Raw genomic sequence first — 14,551 nt, 5'->3', positions numbered from 1 at the left:
GAATGGTAAGCCCAAAGTGGACAATATCGTGCTACGGTAATGGAGACGGGTCCGAGAAGTGGTCCCGCCCGGGCCGGGATGTGACAGAGGGGATGGACTTAGCCTCACTATGAGCTAGCAATAATGTGGTCAAATTCGCCTTGTCTAGAATCAAACTCACAATCTCTCACTTACAAGTGAAGAGGAATATCACTAGACCGTAGTATTAAGTAACAATCAAGTTCTAATTAAAAACACCTAAAATATTATAAATTTGTTTGAAATTCTAATTGAATACACCTAAACTTTTAGGCAATCACTTAAATCCAAGATTCTAAAAGACGCTAGGTGCTAGTCGGGTGGCAGGCTTGGGCCTAGCGCGTAGGCGGACTAAGCAGATTTAAATAAATTTGTTATATTTCATATAAATAAGTGTGTTTATACATAACATATATATAATTACATCATAAATTACAAAATAGAATGACATATATATTATGAAGTATTGAAACATAATGAAAACATGGGAAACAAGCATATAATGTGTGTTCATTTAAGTATTCAATAAGTCTCTTACAATTTATTAAAAAAATAATGCAAAATGGAAGCTATCTATTTTTTGTCTAAATGAGTTGCAACCTAGGCAGGTCTGGGTGGGCTAGGCGGGTGCCTAGGAGCTCTAGGTGCCCTTTCTAAAATTTCAAACGTCTAGGCATTAATTGAGGCAGTGTCCAACCGTCTAGCGCCGTCCAAATTAAGTACACATGAGTTTGTAAAAAGAAATTTAAAATCTCTTAAAATCCTAATTCTATATATACATAATTAAATGTTAATTAGTTTAGAGACTAAGAAAGGTCAAAGTCCTATGAATGCACTGTTGATTCGTCACAGTTTTTATTTTCCACATAACGCTGTCCTGAGTCTCACAAGTTTTTCCACAAACTAGCTAGTGCCAAAGGACGAGTCTCATTTTTCCACATAAAATTTTCAAGGATAATCACAATACAGCCGACACCATCAACTTTTTCATTAATTCTTTTAGCGTCGATCCTGAAACGCGGAAGTCAAGCGTTTTTGCGCACGCTAGAATGGTCCTCGTCCATCTGTCTAGGCTCCATTAATATCTTTTAACAAATTATATTATCTCACTGAGGAGGAGGAAGAGGAGAAGATAGTGGCTTAACTTCACAATGAGTTAGCAATAATACGATTGAAATTCGTATTTGACGAGAATCGAATCTAAAACTTCCTACTTATAAATAAAAAAAAATATTATTAGACCGAAGTTTAAACACAATATCTCAAGTGTAGGAATGCCTCTCTTAGCAATTTAAATTACAATGTCCTTATAGAATTCGTACACATTATTATGTCCCCCGAAGGACGTTGACTCATTAAAGATTATCTTGGTGATTATGGTAAACCCACTACTAGGATTGTTATTGAGCCGAGTTGAACCGTATGTCACAGTGCTCAAGCTTGGTTTGTTTAATTTTTTCCGAACTTGAGTTAGGCTTGGCTTGCTTTTTATACAAGCTGAGTTTATAAATTTTGAGCCTGATACCGAGCTTCAGTATTTTCGAACTATTTCTTATAATATAATTTGGTTTGATTGTAAAGGTTTTTTTTTTTTCTTTGCAACTTACCAATGCATGTGAAAAATAAAATATATTAAATATAATTTAACAAAACAACACAAAATTTGTAGACAAATTTATAAACCAAATGACATAAAAGTTGATGATTGATTATTAATTACTTAAGCATTGATAAACGTGCTCATTTTCTATTGGTGACACATCATTTAATTTGCAAATTTTGTCTACAAATTTAGTCTCCCTAACATTACCCTTTTACCATCTCTATTGGTAGAAAAAGGCTACTAACTAATCTTTTTATATGGTAAAAAGAAAAAAAAAAAAAAAAAAAAAAGAATAAAAATATTCTTTTTATTTTTATTTTTTATTTTGTTAATTCAATTAGTTGGATTTGTTCCTCCAAATATGTGTTGGACAAGAGTTGAGTGCATGTATTAGTTAAATGACCGAGTCAAGCTCAAGCTTATTTGGAGTTGTTTTGTAGAAAAATTCGATATGTTCACAAACTTTACGAGTCGAACATACTAATGTTCAAGCTTGATTTGTTTCTTAATCAAGCCGGACTAACTTGGCTTGGTTCTTTCACGAGTTGAGCTTCGACAAGCCAAACACGGACCAATCTCGATGCGAGCTTGAACTAACTTGAATTCTTTCACGAGTTGAGCTTTCATGAGCTAAACACGGACCGAACTTGATGCGAGATCGAACTGTTTCGAACTGATTTACAACCCTACCCACCACTTTTTTTATTCAAAATTTTTCTCTCTCCCTAATTTAAATTAAAGTGGTAATATTGCTTGTATTAAAAGAGTTGCCGTATCATGCAGCATCGTTTTTGCATACCCAGACCAAAAATGGTGGTCAACTAGTGTGTGTGTGTATGTATGTGTGTGTGTGTGTATATATATATATATATAAAACGTGTTCAGATAAGCTCACATTTCATATATACTGTACATAATATAGGCTGAAGCCTTAATTCATAACATGGATTGGAACCTTAATAACATACATCTTACGTAAATTTTATATAAATTATTTTATATCGTATATAAAAAATCTTCACAAAATATATATCGGTTTCAAAATATCAGTAGATATATCTGTAAAATTGAAATGTCGATATTTTCATCAAGATCTTTTAAAACCTTGTTGCATACTAGAATTAGATTTTTAAAACCTTGTTGCATACTAGAATTAGATTTTAAATCTTTGAAGTGGAAGCCTTGACTTCTCAAAACTTGATTCCGGAATAATCCTTCACTTTAGGATTCTGTAGTGGAAGCCTTGACTTGGCAAAACTTGAGAGGAAACTAGGATGAGGACAACAATTTACTCATTAACTAGAACTTCATATATTATGAACAACAAATATAATTAGATCGTCATATATATGTAGTTTCAGTAAGTCCGATGTCGGAATAATAAATAGTTGCCGTATAATTTGGTATAAGTTAGTGCTTGAGTACTATTTGTAGTCAGACAGACGTCAGACCGACCTGTTTCTTATCTCTATAAATTCAAGAGCAAGGGGCAACATTCGTAGGCACTTCAAATACGATGGCTAAATCAAGTTCATCAGTTGGTAGAGCCAGAGGTCCTTCTGTGATTTCCATAATACTTGTTCTTGGGCAGCTGATGGCCAGCTTCGAAACAACAGGTATACATGTACTCTCTATCTCTCTCTGCATATGCATGTTACATATGCACACACAAACACATAAGGGAGGTTCAAATAGCAACAGTCACTTAGTATTACGATCAAGTAATATTTCTCTCTTTTTGCATATGCATGTTACATATGCACACACAAACACATAAAGGAGGTTCAAATAGCAACAGTCACCTAGTAATACGATCAAATGGTATTCCTCTTTACTTATAAGCAAGAGGTCTTAGGTTCGATTCTTGTCAAAGGCAAATTTGAACTACATCATTGCTTGCTCATTGTGAGGTTTAGCCCACTTTCCCACCCCTTAATGTAGATAATATCATTTGTTGAAAAAAAAAAAAAAAGTAAATATAAATTTTAAGGTTTAGCCCACTTTCTCACCCCTTAATGTAGATAATATCATTTGTTGAAAAAAAAAAAAGTAAATATAATAGCAATAAGCGTAGAGCCATTTCATTATTAGCATGTTCATTTTAATACTGAATTACTATACAAATAGTCTATACATTTCCTAGATTTTTTTTTTTTTTTTTTGTCAAACGATAGATTTTGTAAGATTAATTGTTAGATTAGCTATTGACGAGATTCGAACCTATGTCGTCATGCAATGACTCAACACCTTTGCACCACTTTGGTAAAGAGCCACTTGCAATATACTTTTCCTATATTCATTGTGCTGCTTTTTGTGACAATATATCAAACTAATTCATTAATTTCTTTTTTAATACATTACAGGCGCCCAAATTGGTGTATGTTATGGAATGAATGGAGACTTACCACCCCAAGCAGAAGTTATTGCTCTCTACAAGCAAAATAACATCCGAAGAATGCGACTATATGATCCGAACCCAGCAGCTCTAGCAGCCCTCAGAGGCTCTGACATTGAGCTCATGTTAGACATACCAAAGGACCAACTTCAAAACATTGCTTCAAGCCAAGCCAATGCAAATACATGGATCCAAAACAATGTCAGAAACTATGCCAATGTAAGATTCAAATACATTGCCGTAGGAAACGAAGTCACGCCCTCGGACTCATCTGCGCAATTTCTGGTCCCGGCCATGCGGAACATTCAAAATGCGATTTCCAGTGCCGGTCTTGGAAACCAAATCAAAGTTTCCACCGCCATAGACACCGGTGTGCTTGGGAATTCCTTTCCTCCATCAAACGGAGAATTTAGGGGTGACTATAGCCCAATTTTGAATCCTGTTGTCCAGTTCCTGGTGGACAACAAATCTCCGCTGCTCGTCAATTTATATCCTTATTTTAGTTATATTGGCAACACTCGTGACATTCGTCTAGATTATGCTCTTTTCACAGCTCCGTCAGTTGTAGTACAAGATGGCCAACGTGGTTATCGTAATCTTTTCGATGCCATTTTGGATGCTGTTTACGCTGCGCTTGACAAGGTCGGTGGAGGATCTTTGGAAATTGTTATATCGGAGAGTGGTTGGCCGACAGCTGGCGGGACGGCAACAACAGTTGATAATGCGAGGACTTATAACTCGAATTTGATTCAACATGTGAAGGGAGGGACTCCAAGGAAGCCTGGAAAGCCCATTGAAACTTACATCTTTGCCATGTTTGATGAGAATAGAAAGACCCCAGAGCTTGAGAAACATTGGGGGCTATTCTCCCCTAACAAACAGCCTAAATACACAATCAATTTCAACTAATATTAGCAAGCAAATGTACTGTGAAAATAAAGGGAGGCTGTGGTTTGCAATTATACCCACTAAATAAAAACTGCTAAGTTATATATGCAGTCCCATAAAAAATGTAAGGTGACTCAAGGCCTAGAGAACTTCAAATTTATTTCTGGCTTTGTAATATCTCAGTCTGAATAAACAAAATGAATATGGTTAATATACCAAGAGATAAATGGTTTTCGTATGTATGTATGTTTACATTATATTTTTTTTCAGTTTTTTTATGTTATGTTATTGTACTTTTTTATGATTTTTTTTGTTACTGTTAGATTTAATTATATTCGATCTCAGGTGTTGGATTCAATAAATCATGGGGGACATGTTGGTCTAAAATCGGCCTCAGCCAATATGCCAAAGATTTCGGGATCTCTTGGCCCTTCAAGTTTGTGTTGCAGGAGTGCCAACTCATTGCCTAAGGCCAAGTGAATAAAGAAAAGTTGGATATTTTAGTTACGGTTTGAAATGTGACCTATAGGTTCTCTATGCCTTGGGTGCAAGGACTTTTGAGATGGGTGTTGTTTCTGCAACATGATGAGTGAACGGATGGGTAGAAGCAAGTTTGGTGATTGATATGTTGTGATGCAATGTATGAGGAGGTGAATCGCATTAACCGAAATGAATCAAATTGATAAGTTATTATGTTACAATATTTCTATTACGATAAATAAAATGCGAGAGAGTAAGCTACGAGAAAATAAATTGCAATAGAATAAAAGTTACTCAAAGTTTGAGAGAATAACTTTTATGCTAAGTGCAATAAAATAAATTACACTAGGTGTGAGAAAATAATTTGCGGGAACTAAAATTAATTAGAAATAGAAAGATAAGAAGGCTACATTTTGAAAATAAAAATTTTAAAAAAGAAAAAAAAAAAAGAAGAACTAGAAGGAGACAAAAGCACGTGTGTGCAGAGACACTAAAAAGATAAGTTGAATGTTTTGGTCTAAGATCTTTAACAGTGACTTAGAGGATTCTATATATTAATTAATAGGGTAAAGTACAAAAAACTTCCCTTAACTATTAGTGTCACGACACTTTCATACCTTATCTTTTAAAATTGACAATATCATACCTCATCTTTAGAATTTGGTCCAGTGTTATACCTTCCGTTACTTGGCCGCTTACTTTTCAGTTAAATGCTGGCGTGACTTGATTCGGGGGCCACTTTCTATTAAAAAATCATTAAAATGTTATTAAAAACTAAAAAAAATTATTTAATATTTTTTAAATAGTAAAATAATAATAAAAAGCAAAAAAATAAAAAATAAAAAATAAAAAAAATAAAACCCTCATTTCGTCCCTCCCCTCCCCTTCCTCTCTCTTCTCCCCATCTTCTTCCCCCACCTGCAAACCCAAAAAAAAAAAAAAAAATTCCAATTTGACTTCCCCCACACCCACACTCAGTTCCCCCTCTTCTCCCTCCTGCAACCCAGAAAAAAAAAAAAAAAAAAAAAAAAAAAAAAAAAAAAAAAAAACCCCAGATCCCGTCAGCGAGAAGATGGGTGCACAGAGAAGTGGAGGATGGGTGCAGAAGAGGATGTGGAGAATGGATGAGAGTGGTGGATTTGGGGTTTGATGGGTTTTCAAAAAATTTTTTTTTTTTTTTTTCCTTCCTCCTCCTTTTTTTTCCTCCTCCTTCTCCTTCTCCTTGTCCTTCTTCTTCTTCCGCCGGGGGGTTGATGGTTTTCAAAAAAACTTCTTTTTTTCTTCCTTCTTCTCCATTTTTTCCTCTTCTTCTTCTTCTTCTTCCTCCTTCTCCTTCTCCTTCTCTTTCTTCTTCTTCTTCTGCAGGGGGAGGTTGATGGGTTTTCAAATTTTTTTTTTTTTCTTCCTCCTTTCTTCCTCTTCTTCTTCTTCCTCCTTCTCCTTCTCCTTTCGCGCGCGCGCACGCTGGTGGGCGGAAATTTTTTTTTTTTTCCTTCCTCCTCCTTATCCTTCTCCTTCTCCTTCTTCCTCTTCCTCCTTCTGCAAAAGGAGGGGGGGGCTTGATGGGTTTTCAAATGTTTTTTTTCTTTTTTTTTTTTTTTTGTTTTTTTTGGGGTTTGCAAGTGGGGGGAAGAAGATGAAGATGGGGAGAAGAGAGAGGGAGGGGGTGGGGAGGGGGAGGGGGAGGGGAGGGAAGAACTAAGGGTTATTTTCTTTTTTTTCTTTTTTACTTTTTATTATTATTTTAATATTTAAAAAATATTAAATAATTTTTTTTTAGTTTTTAATGATTTTTTAATAGAAAGTGGATCCCGAATCAAACCATGTCAGCATTTAACTGAAAAGTAAACGGCCAAGTAACGGAAGGTATAACATTGGACCAAATTCTAAAGATGAGGTATGACATTATCAATTTTAAAAGATGAGGTATGAAAGTGTCGTGACACCAATAGTTGAGGTAGTTTTTTGTACTTGACCCTAATTGATATCATCCACTCTCAATGAATGCCCCTTGATTGCCTCTCGCGCCTTGATTTTATTTCCATTAAAAAATGATAATGACTCACTTCCTTCTTTTTTTTTTTCTTTTTTTTTTTTTCTCACTATGACTAAATTCAAAATGATGACCATGCTATGTAGAAGGTGCCAAATGTAGGTATAAACAATGTGACACATTCTTGATTTTTGAATCAACCTACTAAATAAAAACTGCAAAGTTATATGTAGTCACATAGAAAACGTAGGGTCACGATCCATAATTTGAAATTTATTTCTGGCTTTGCAGTATCTACGCATCATATTATATTGTTCATACATATATTGAGCAGTGAAAAAACAAAATGTAAACAGTTTATATACAGAAAGATGTATGGTCGTGTGTATGTATAGGGTATTATTTATTTTCATGTTATTTTTTTTGTATTTTTGTAAAGATGGAAAACTTCTCTTTCTGTTGCAATAGCACATAAAATTAGAATGAAAAAGTTTTCGAGGACTCAAGACAACTTCACTATGGACATTGCCATCCTCCATTCTTATCCAAGATTTAACGCAAAAAGGCTTTTGAGTGATTTCCACAATTCTAGCTCCTCTGTCCCAGTTTCCATAACCGCCATAGCCGGAATGCCTAGCAAAACATAGCCACAATTCTTTATGGGGACAGTACCAGTCTAATCTAAAATCATCATAATACCATTGTATAAGTTTCACCATTTTAGGACAAATTGATATCAATTTCTATCTAACCATTGACCCTAAAAATTATAAAGTCTACGTGGCGTGTAGGCCAAGTAACTAATGAGCTCATTACGTCCTTCGGTTGATGCGGGGCGTGCCAACTGATCAGCCGAGCTCGGTTGAGGAGTAAAATTTCTTGATGTCGCGTTGAGCGTCCACTGACTTCTTGATCTTGCAACTGCAACCAAGGAAGGAACACGTCTCGGCCTCCGGGTTCTCGAGCCTGAAGACAAGGCTGCTAGTTCTGCGAAGTTCACGAACCGTCAGCCCTGGGTTCGGTCACGGTAATTATATTCGTAAGAGTATAAGCACGTCGAACCGGCTCCAAATTATACGGACACAAGTACTCAAAAGAGATGTATGTCTTGACGGTAAACGTGGTTCGGCCGTCAGAATGCCGAACTCTGAAACTCACTTGTAAGTATCCAATCATAAAATCACTCGGCGTTCAATGCGCCGAATGTAGTAACTTGTAACACCTTATTTTGCTGAGAATGCTAATAAGATGACTTCTGCCAATAAGGATTCGAAAACCCTTCTCAACCGAGACTTGGATAGGTAACCAGTCGGCCTCGACGCAATGCTGTTTATCCAAACTGAAGGTGCTCTTCGGTCAACTGATTCTACGGCAATAGTGCTGTTTATCCAAACTGAAGAGGTTCACTGGTTGCCTTCACATTGTTGTTCATCCAAACTGAAGATGTGTTGGCAGAAAAAAAAAAAAAAAATCTCAAGATGTTTTAAAGGTTTGCGTATGGCAGTTGTGTGTTTAATTGGAGGTGATATTGAATGATGCACTCCGCTCTCTATCTATAGCAACAAATCCTCCTTACAACAGCTACCATCCAAACTTGTTCGTCCTCCGCCGCCGAGTTTGCATGGGGGTGTTAATCTAGAGTCCTAGATCACGTCCACTATTAGTTTGTTACTTGAATACTTAGAATATTTTCTCATGTAATCTAATCTCATATAGGGCTCTTGTTGATAATGTATTATATAATCAGCATACGATAATGAATGAAGTGTGAATTCCAACAATTTCTCTTTATTTGGTTTATGTTTCCTACCCTATTGTTCTTCACTTTCTACACATTGGAATTACAGAGATTTCAAAACCCTGGCTTTTTATTTAATTTTTGGAGTCCAATTGCTCAAATTCTCATGATTTTTAGATTGTGTTTGTGTTTGTTTTGTCTGTTGGCAGGTTCTCTGATAAAATTGGTGTATTTCTCAACGAATAGTGACGCTTCGAATGAGAGTTTAGTAGCTTCTAATGGCGATAGAGGGCATCCTATTCTTGAAGGGAAGCTCCATTTTGCAAAGTTTGAAACTCAAAAAATCAATGACTGTATAGACTTCATTCGATCCAAGCAACTTCGCCTTACTGGTATGCTTAATGCTTAAGAAGTATTTGATTGCTTTCCATCTCCTGATTCATTTGTATCATTTTTTGTTTCAATCAACTTGGGATATGGGAAGAATCATTTTTTCACTAATTGAGACTTTTTAACCTTGTTTTATTAAACTAAGTGCTGATGTTGAAATCTTGGATTGAAAGTTCAAACTACCATTTTTATTGGTAAATGAACTACTTTAGCTTAAGTAATTAGTACCCATATTTTCGACTGCAGAATTTTTGTAGTTTCAGAAGATTTAAACTTCTGAAAATGAAATACGAAAGAAGATCATATATGCCCTGAATATAGCTGCTTGTTCAGTAGTTGCAGATGATTTCAGGCTCCCAACAACACGGAGCTTCCGGGAGCACGACGTGCATTATTAAGGTAATACCAACTGTTTGGTTTGGCCACTGTATCACTGTTTTCTGGCATGTATACAAGCTAATTTATTGACTCGTGACAATGGTGAGCAGGCCACAGGTGGTGGGGCATTCAAGTACGCAGATCTTTTTAAAGAAAAGCTTGGGATTTCTCTTGACAAGGCAGATGAAATGGACTGTCTTGTGGCCGGAGCAAATTTTCTGCTTAAGTTGGGATCCTAATACCACTTACATTCAGTCTAATCCTGTTATATTCAGTACTTACTATAAGCATTTGGGTCTACTTACTAGTTGTATAGCTACTTGTGTATGAAGTGTCTTTATATATATATATATATATATATATATGTCTTACATTCAGTCTAATCCTACAAGTGTTAAATATATAACATTCAGTACTTACTGTAAGCATTTGTCCAATGTCTTAGCAATTGTTGTTAATGCACTTTAATTCTTGTGGACTAAGGATCTAGCATATGCTTTGCATACTTCACTTATAGTTTTCTTTTACTGTTATATTCTGCAATATCAATTCATGGTCTAGGGCGAAACAAAGAGGAAAGATTTTCAAAAAAGAAATTCTGTATTTTTATTTAATTGCAAGTTTGCACCCTCTTGTGATTCCTCATTTTAATGGTTCAGCTTGGTGGTGGTTATCTTTTTGGGCTACCTGTTGGCTTTGTTGCTGATTCAATTGGATCCACTTTAGGTGCAGGGGCTGCTTTCCTTCTCGGAAGAACTATATGTTTCTATCCTAAACTCTTGTATTGGAATTTCCTGGTTTTTTGAGTTTCTGAAACAAGAGAAAATATTAATGCATTTATATGTGTGCGTATGAGCGCATTCTTCACTGATATTCCGTTCTCATTTATGTTCTCCCTCATTCATAAGTAAATGCATTGTTTGTATCTTGTCTTCTGCCCATTGGTCATACATATAGTATCTATGCTTTCTTTATCTTATTCTTGAATACCCACGCAGATTGGGAGATCATTTGTTGTTTCAAGGTTCAAGGTGGTCTGCATATTCATGAACTTGTCAATTTAATATGTTCTTAGTTGAAGTTGCAGAAGGGTTGCAATGAATTTGTGGAGATTTTTGTATGGTAAATTATTCTTGAGTTAAACGTTATTCTTACGAAATTTGTGGGTTTGATTTTGGGTGCAGGCTGTAGCTGATGATCAGATTCAAGTTATTGAGATGATTAAGCTCTTGGAAACAAGGGGTTCGAAGACTTTTTAAAGTTTGGTTCCAACATTTGAACAAAATTGTATAAAATATCAGTTATGCAAATTTATAGTTGTATTCTTATATTTTAATGATCTTACAATTTGTTTTCTCACCAAAAACAGAAAAAGAAATATGATACTTCAATTTGGATGCCCACATAGGGCATCTTTTTTTTAATATTTTTTTGCAACTTTGCCACCAATGTGAATTAGGGAGGCACTGCAGGAAAGGCACCAATGCAATATTGGTAGCCATTGTTACAATAGAGTCCTCTACATAGGCCACACTCTCTAGTTTAGTGGGTGCTTGGTGGCCATAGAGGTTTGCCACCAATGTGAGTGGCAACACTTGACAATAGCCACCAATGAAAAGGGTGGATTATAGCCAAATTTCTAGTAGTGTACGTAGGCAGTCTAACGAGGAGGTTAGATGCAGCCATAAAGTATACGAAAAATTACTATGTGATTCAATTCTCGAGTTGTGATTTACCATATCCCGGAGGTGGGGTATGTTGAGATACAGGTACTTGGTGACGTCACGTGTCGATCTTGGACGTACATCGAGATCGGGGCATGACAACAAACTTCTTTAAAATCCTAATTGAATACACCTAACTTTCAGGCAATCACTTAAATCCAAATTAAATATACGAGTTTGTAAAAGAAAATTTAAAATCTCTCAATATCCCAATTCTCACTAGTACAAAAACATGTTTGCGCGACGAACACTTGCGCGACGCAGCTAAATGCGTCGCGCAAAGTATGTTTGCGTGACGCTAAACAAAAAACGTCGCGCAAATGGCCTTTGCGCGACAGCACTTTGCGCGACGAAGATTGGCGTCGCGCAATACAGTTTTGCGCGACGTAAGTGCACTTACGTCGCGCAAAACGGTATTGCGCGACGCCAATCTTCGTCGCGCAAAGTGCTGCAAGTTTTTGGCGCTAAACCAAGTGAGTTTTACCGCTTTTTCTGTTGACTTTGCGTGACGCAGGGCTACATGAGTCGCGCAAAACAGCTTTGCGCGACGCATGTGCACTTACGTCGCGCAAAACATCTTTGCGTGGCGTATGTCGCGTCACGCAAAACAGTTTTGCGCGACTCATGTAGCCCTGCGTCACGCAAAGATGTTTTGCGCGACGCCGTATGCGTCACGCAAAGTCAACGACTTTTTTCTCCTTTACTTCATCAGTTTGGGTGGTAGAAACTGCAAACTAATTGACTTTTTTCTCAATGCTAAGACAATAGGTTTTAGTTCAATAATGAGCAGGTTGATTTTTGTGAGCATATGCTATACTTATGTAGATAAACAATGGCTATGACGGTTGGATCGTTATTTTTCTCCGTTAAATCGTTATTTTTCATTTATAACCGTCGAAAAGTGTTTGTCGCGTTACTTGATCTCTAAATGTTTTTTTTTCCTATTTTTAGCGTATGCGATCTCGAAGCATATGCAAACAAGTTTGACGGTTGGATCGTTGAAACTAGTTTCGTACAATGTGTTTCCCATCAAAATGGTTGATTTATTAATACTTTCATTAAGTATAACATAAGATTTTATGGTATCCACTTGTGTAAATACTTTAAATTGACGATCGAATGAGTTCATTGGATTCATATAGGGTCAAGGAGTGTAGCTGTAAAAAATCATCAAAATCGGAGTTAAAACTACCGTTAAATCGTTATTTTTCATTTATAACCGTCGAAAAGTGTTTGTCGCGTTACTTGATCTTTAAATGTTTTTTTTTTCCTATTTTTGGCGTATACGATCTCGAAGCATATGCAAACAATTTTGACGGTTGGATCGTTGAAACTAGTTTCGTACAATCTGTTTCCTATCAAAATGGTTGATTTATTAATACTTTCATTAAGTATAACATAAGATTGTGTGGTATCCACTTGTGTAAATACTTTAAATTGACGATCGAATGAGTTCATTGGATTCATATAGGGTCAAGGAGTGTAGCTGTAAAAAATCATCAAAATCGAAGTTAAAACTACCGTTAAATCATTATTTTTCATTTATAACCGTCGAAAAGTGTTTGTCGCGTTACTTGATCTCTAAATGTTTTTTTTTTCCTATTTTTGGCGTATGCGATCTCGAAGCATATGCAAACAAGTTTGACGGTTGGATCGTTGAAACTAGTTTCGTACAATGTGTTTCCCATCAAAATGGTTGATTTATTTATACTTTCATTAAGTATAACATAAGATTTTGTGGTATCCACTTGTGTAAATACTTTAAATTGACGATCGAATGAGTTCATTGGATTCATATAGGGTCAAGGAGTGTAGCTGTAAAAAATCATCAAAATCGGAGTTAAAACTACCGTTAAATCGTTATTTTTCATTTATAACCGTCGAAAAGTGTTTGTCGCGTTACTTGATCTCTAAATGTTTTTTTTTTCCTATTTTTGGTGTATGCAATCTCGAAGCATATGCAAACAAGTTTGACCATTGGATCGTTGAAACTAGTTTCGTACAATGTGTTTCCCATCAAAATGGTTGATTTATTAATACTTTCATTAAGTATAACATAAGATTTTGTGGTATCCACTTGTGTAAATACTTTAAATTGACGATCGAATGAGTTCATTGGATTCATATAGGGTCAAGGAGTGTAGCTGTAAAAAATCATCAAAATCGGAGTTAAAACTACCGTTAAATCGTTATTTTTCATTTATAATCGTCGAAAAGTGTTTGTCGCGTTACTTGATCTCTATATGTTTTTTTTTTCCTATTTTTGGCGTATGCGATCTCGAAGCATATACAAACAAGGTTAACGGTTGGATCGTTGAAACTAGTTTCGTACAATGTGTTTCCCATCAAAATGGTAGATTTACTAACACTTAGAGTTTATTAATACTTTCATTAAGTATAACATAAGATTTTGTGGTATCCACTTGTGTAAATACTTTAAATTGACAATCGAATTAGTTCATTGTATTCATATAGGGTCAAGGAGTGTAGCTGTAAAAAATCATCAAAATCGGAGTTAAAACTACCGTTAAATCGTTATTTTTCATTTATAACCGTCGAAAAGTTTTGTCGCGTTACTTGATCTCTAAATGTTTTGTTTTTCCTATTTTTGGCGTATGCGATCTCGAAGCATATACAAACAAGTTTGACGGTTGGATCGTTGAAACTAGTTTCGTACAATGTGTTTCCCATCAAGTGCAATGGTATATGTATTTAGTAAGTAGATTTTAATTTATTTATTTTGTACTTATAACAGTTAAGAAATTGAATGATAAATATGTAAAAAAAATTATTATGGGTTTTTTTTAATAATATATTATTGTGGGGTTTATGTGAAATAAAAATTGAACTTGAAAGGAGTAAAGTCACATTTTTGGTAATTTTTTTAATACTTTAAAAAAAAAAAAAAAAAAACCTTGCGCGACGCTTTAATCGTCGCGCAAAA

General features: G+C 35.5%; 2 protein-coding genes across 5 annotated transcripts; both read left to right on the top strand.

Annotated features, from left to right (window-relative positions):
* Positions 1–3,080: 3,080 nt before the first annotated feature.
* Positions 3,081–5,142, top strand: LOC137713689 (glucan endo-1,3-beta-glucosidase, basic isoform-like). The gene is made up of 2 exons (XM_088683723.1): positions 3,081–3,237; positions 3,985–5,142. The coding sequence occupies exons 1-2, from the start codon at positions 3,138–3,140 to the stop codon at positions 4,923–4,925; spliced, it is 1,041 nt and encodes a 346-aa protein (XP_088539849.1). The 5' UTR covers positions 3,081–3,137; the 3' UTR covers positions 4,926–5,142.
* A 3,781-nt stretch (positions 5,143–8,923) lies between these two features.
* Positions 8,924–11,213, top strand: LOC137711861 (pantothenate kinase 1). Of its 4 annotated transcripts, XM_088684653.1 has the most exons (4): positions 8,924–9,507; positions 9,858–9,904; positions 9,994–10,109; positions 11,068–11,213. In XM_088684653.1, the coding sequence occupies exons 1-4, from the start codon at positions 9,138–9,140 to the stop codon at positions 11,072–11,074; spliced, it is 540 nt and encodes a 179-aa protein (XP_088540779.1). In that variant the 5' UTR covers positions 8,924–9,137; the 3' UTR covers positions 11,075–11,213. The 4 variants fall into 4 exon arrangements, 1 of the variants encoding a protein (XP_088540779.1); XR_015955891.1 differs by lacking the exon at positions 11,068–11,213 and having other exon boundaries at positions 9,752–9,904; positions 9,994–11,061; XR_015955892.1 differs by lacking the exon at positions 11,068–11,213 and having other exon boundaries at positions 9,842–9,904; positions 9,994–10,248.
* Positions 11,214–14,551: the final 3,338 nt, after the last annotated feature.

The sequence above is a fragment of the Pyrus communis genome, chromosome 14 (assembly GCF_041283825.1).
Source record: "Pyrus communis isolate YQ-2024b chromosome 14, ASM4128382v1, whole genome shotgun sequence".
Taxonomy (NCBI): domain Eukaryota; kingdom Viridiplantae; phylum Streptophyta; class Magnoliopsida; order Rosales; family Rosaceae; genus Pyrus; species Pyrus communis.
Note: the sequence above shows the minus strand (reverse complement) of the source record. Positions and strands in the feature narration are given on the sequence as shown.

What these genes read in the sequence shown, in the direction of transcription:
- LOC137711861 (XM_088684653.1), top strand. Translation starts at nt 9,138, where the DNA reads ATGAAGTGTGAATTCCAACAATTTCTCTTTATTTGGTTTATGTTTCCT. An exon ending in CAAGCAACTTCGCCTTACTG is followed by an intron (nt 9,508 to 9,857) that starts GTATGCTTAATG and finishes AGATGATTTCAG; the next exon opens with GCTCCCAACAACACGGAGCT. An exon ending in GCACGACGTGCATTATTAAG is followed by an intron (nt 9,905 to 9,993) that starts GTAATACCAACT and finishes AATGGTGAGCAG; the next exon opens with GCCACAGGTGGTGGGGCATT.
- LOC137713689 (XM_088683723.1), top strand. Translation starts at nt 3,138, where the DNA reads ATGGCTAAATCAAGTTCATCAGTTGGTAGAGCCAGAGGTCCTTCTGTG. An exon ending in GGCCAGCTTCGAAACAACAG is followed by an intron (nt 3,238 to 3,984) that starts GTATACATGTAC and finishes AATACATTACAG; the next exon opens with GCGCCCAAATTGGTGTATGT.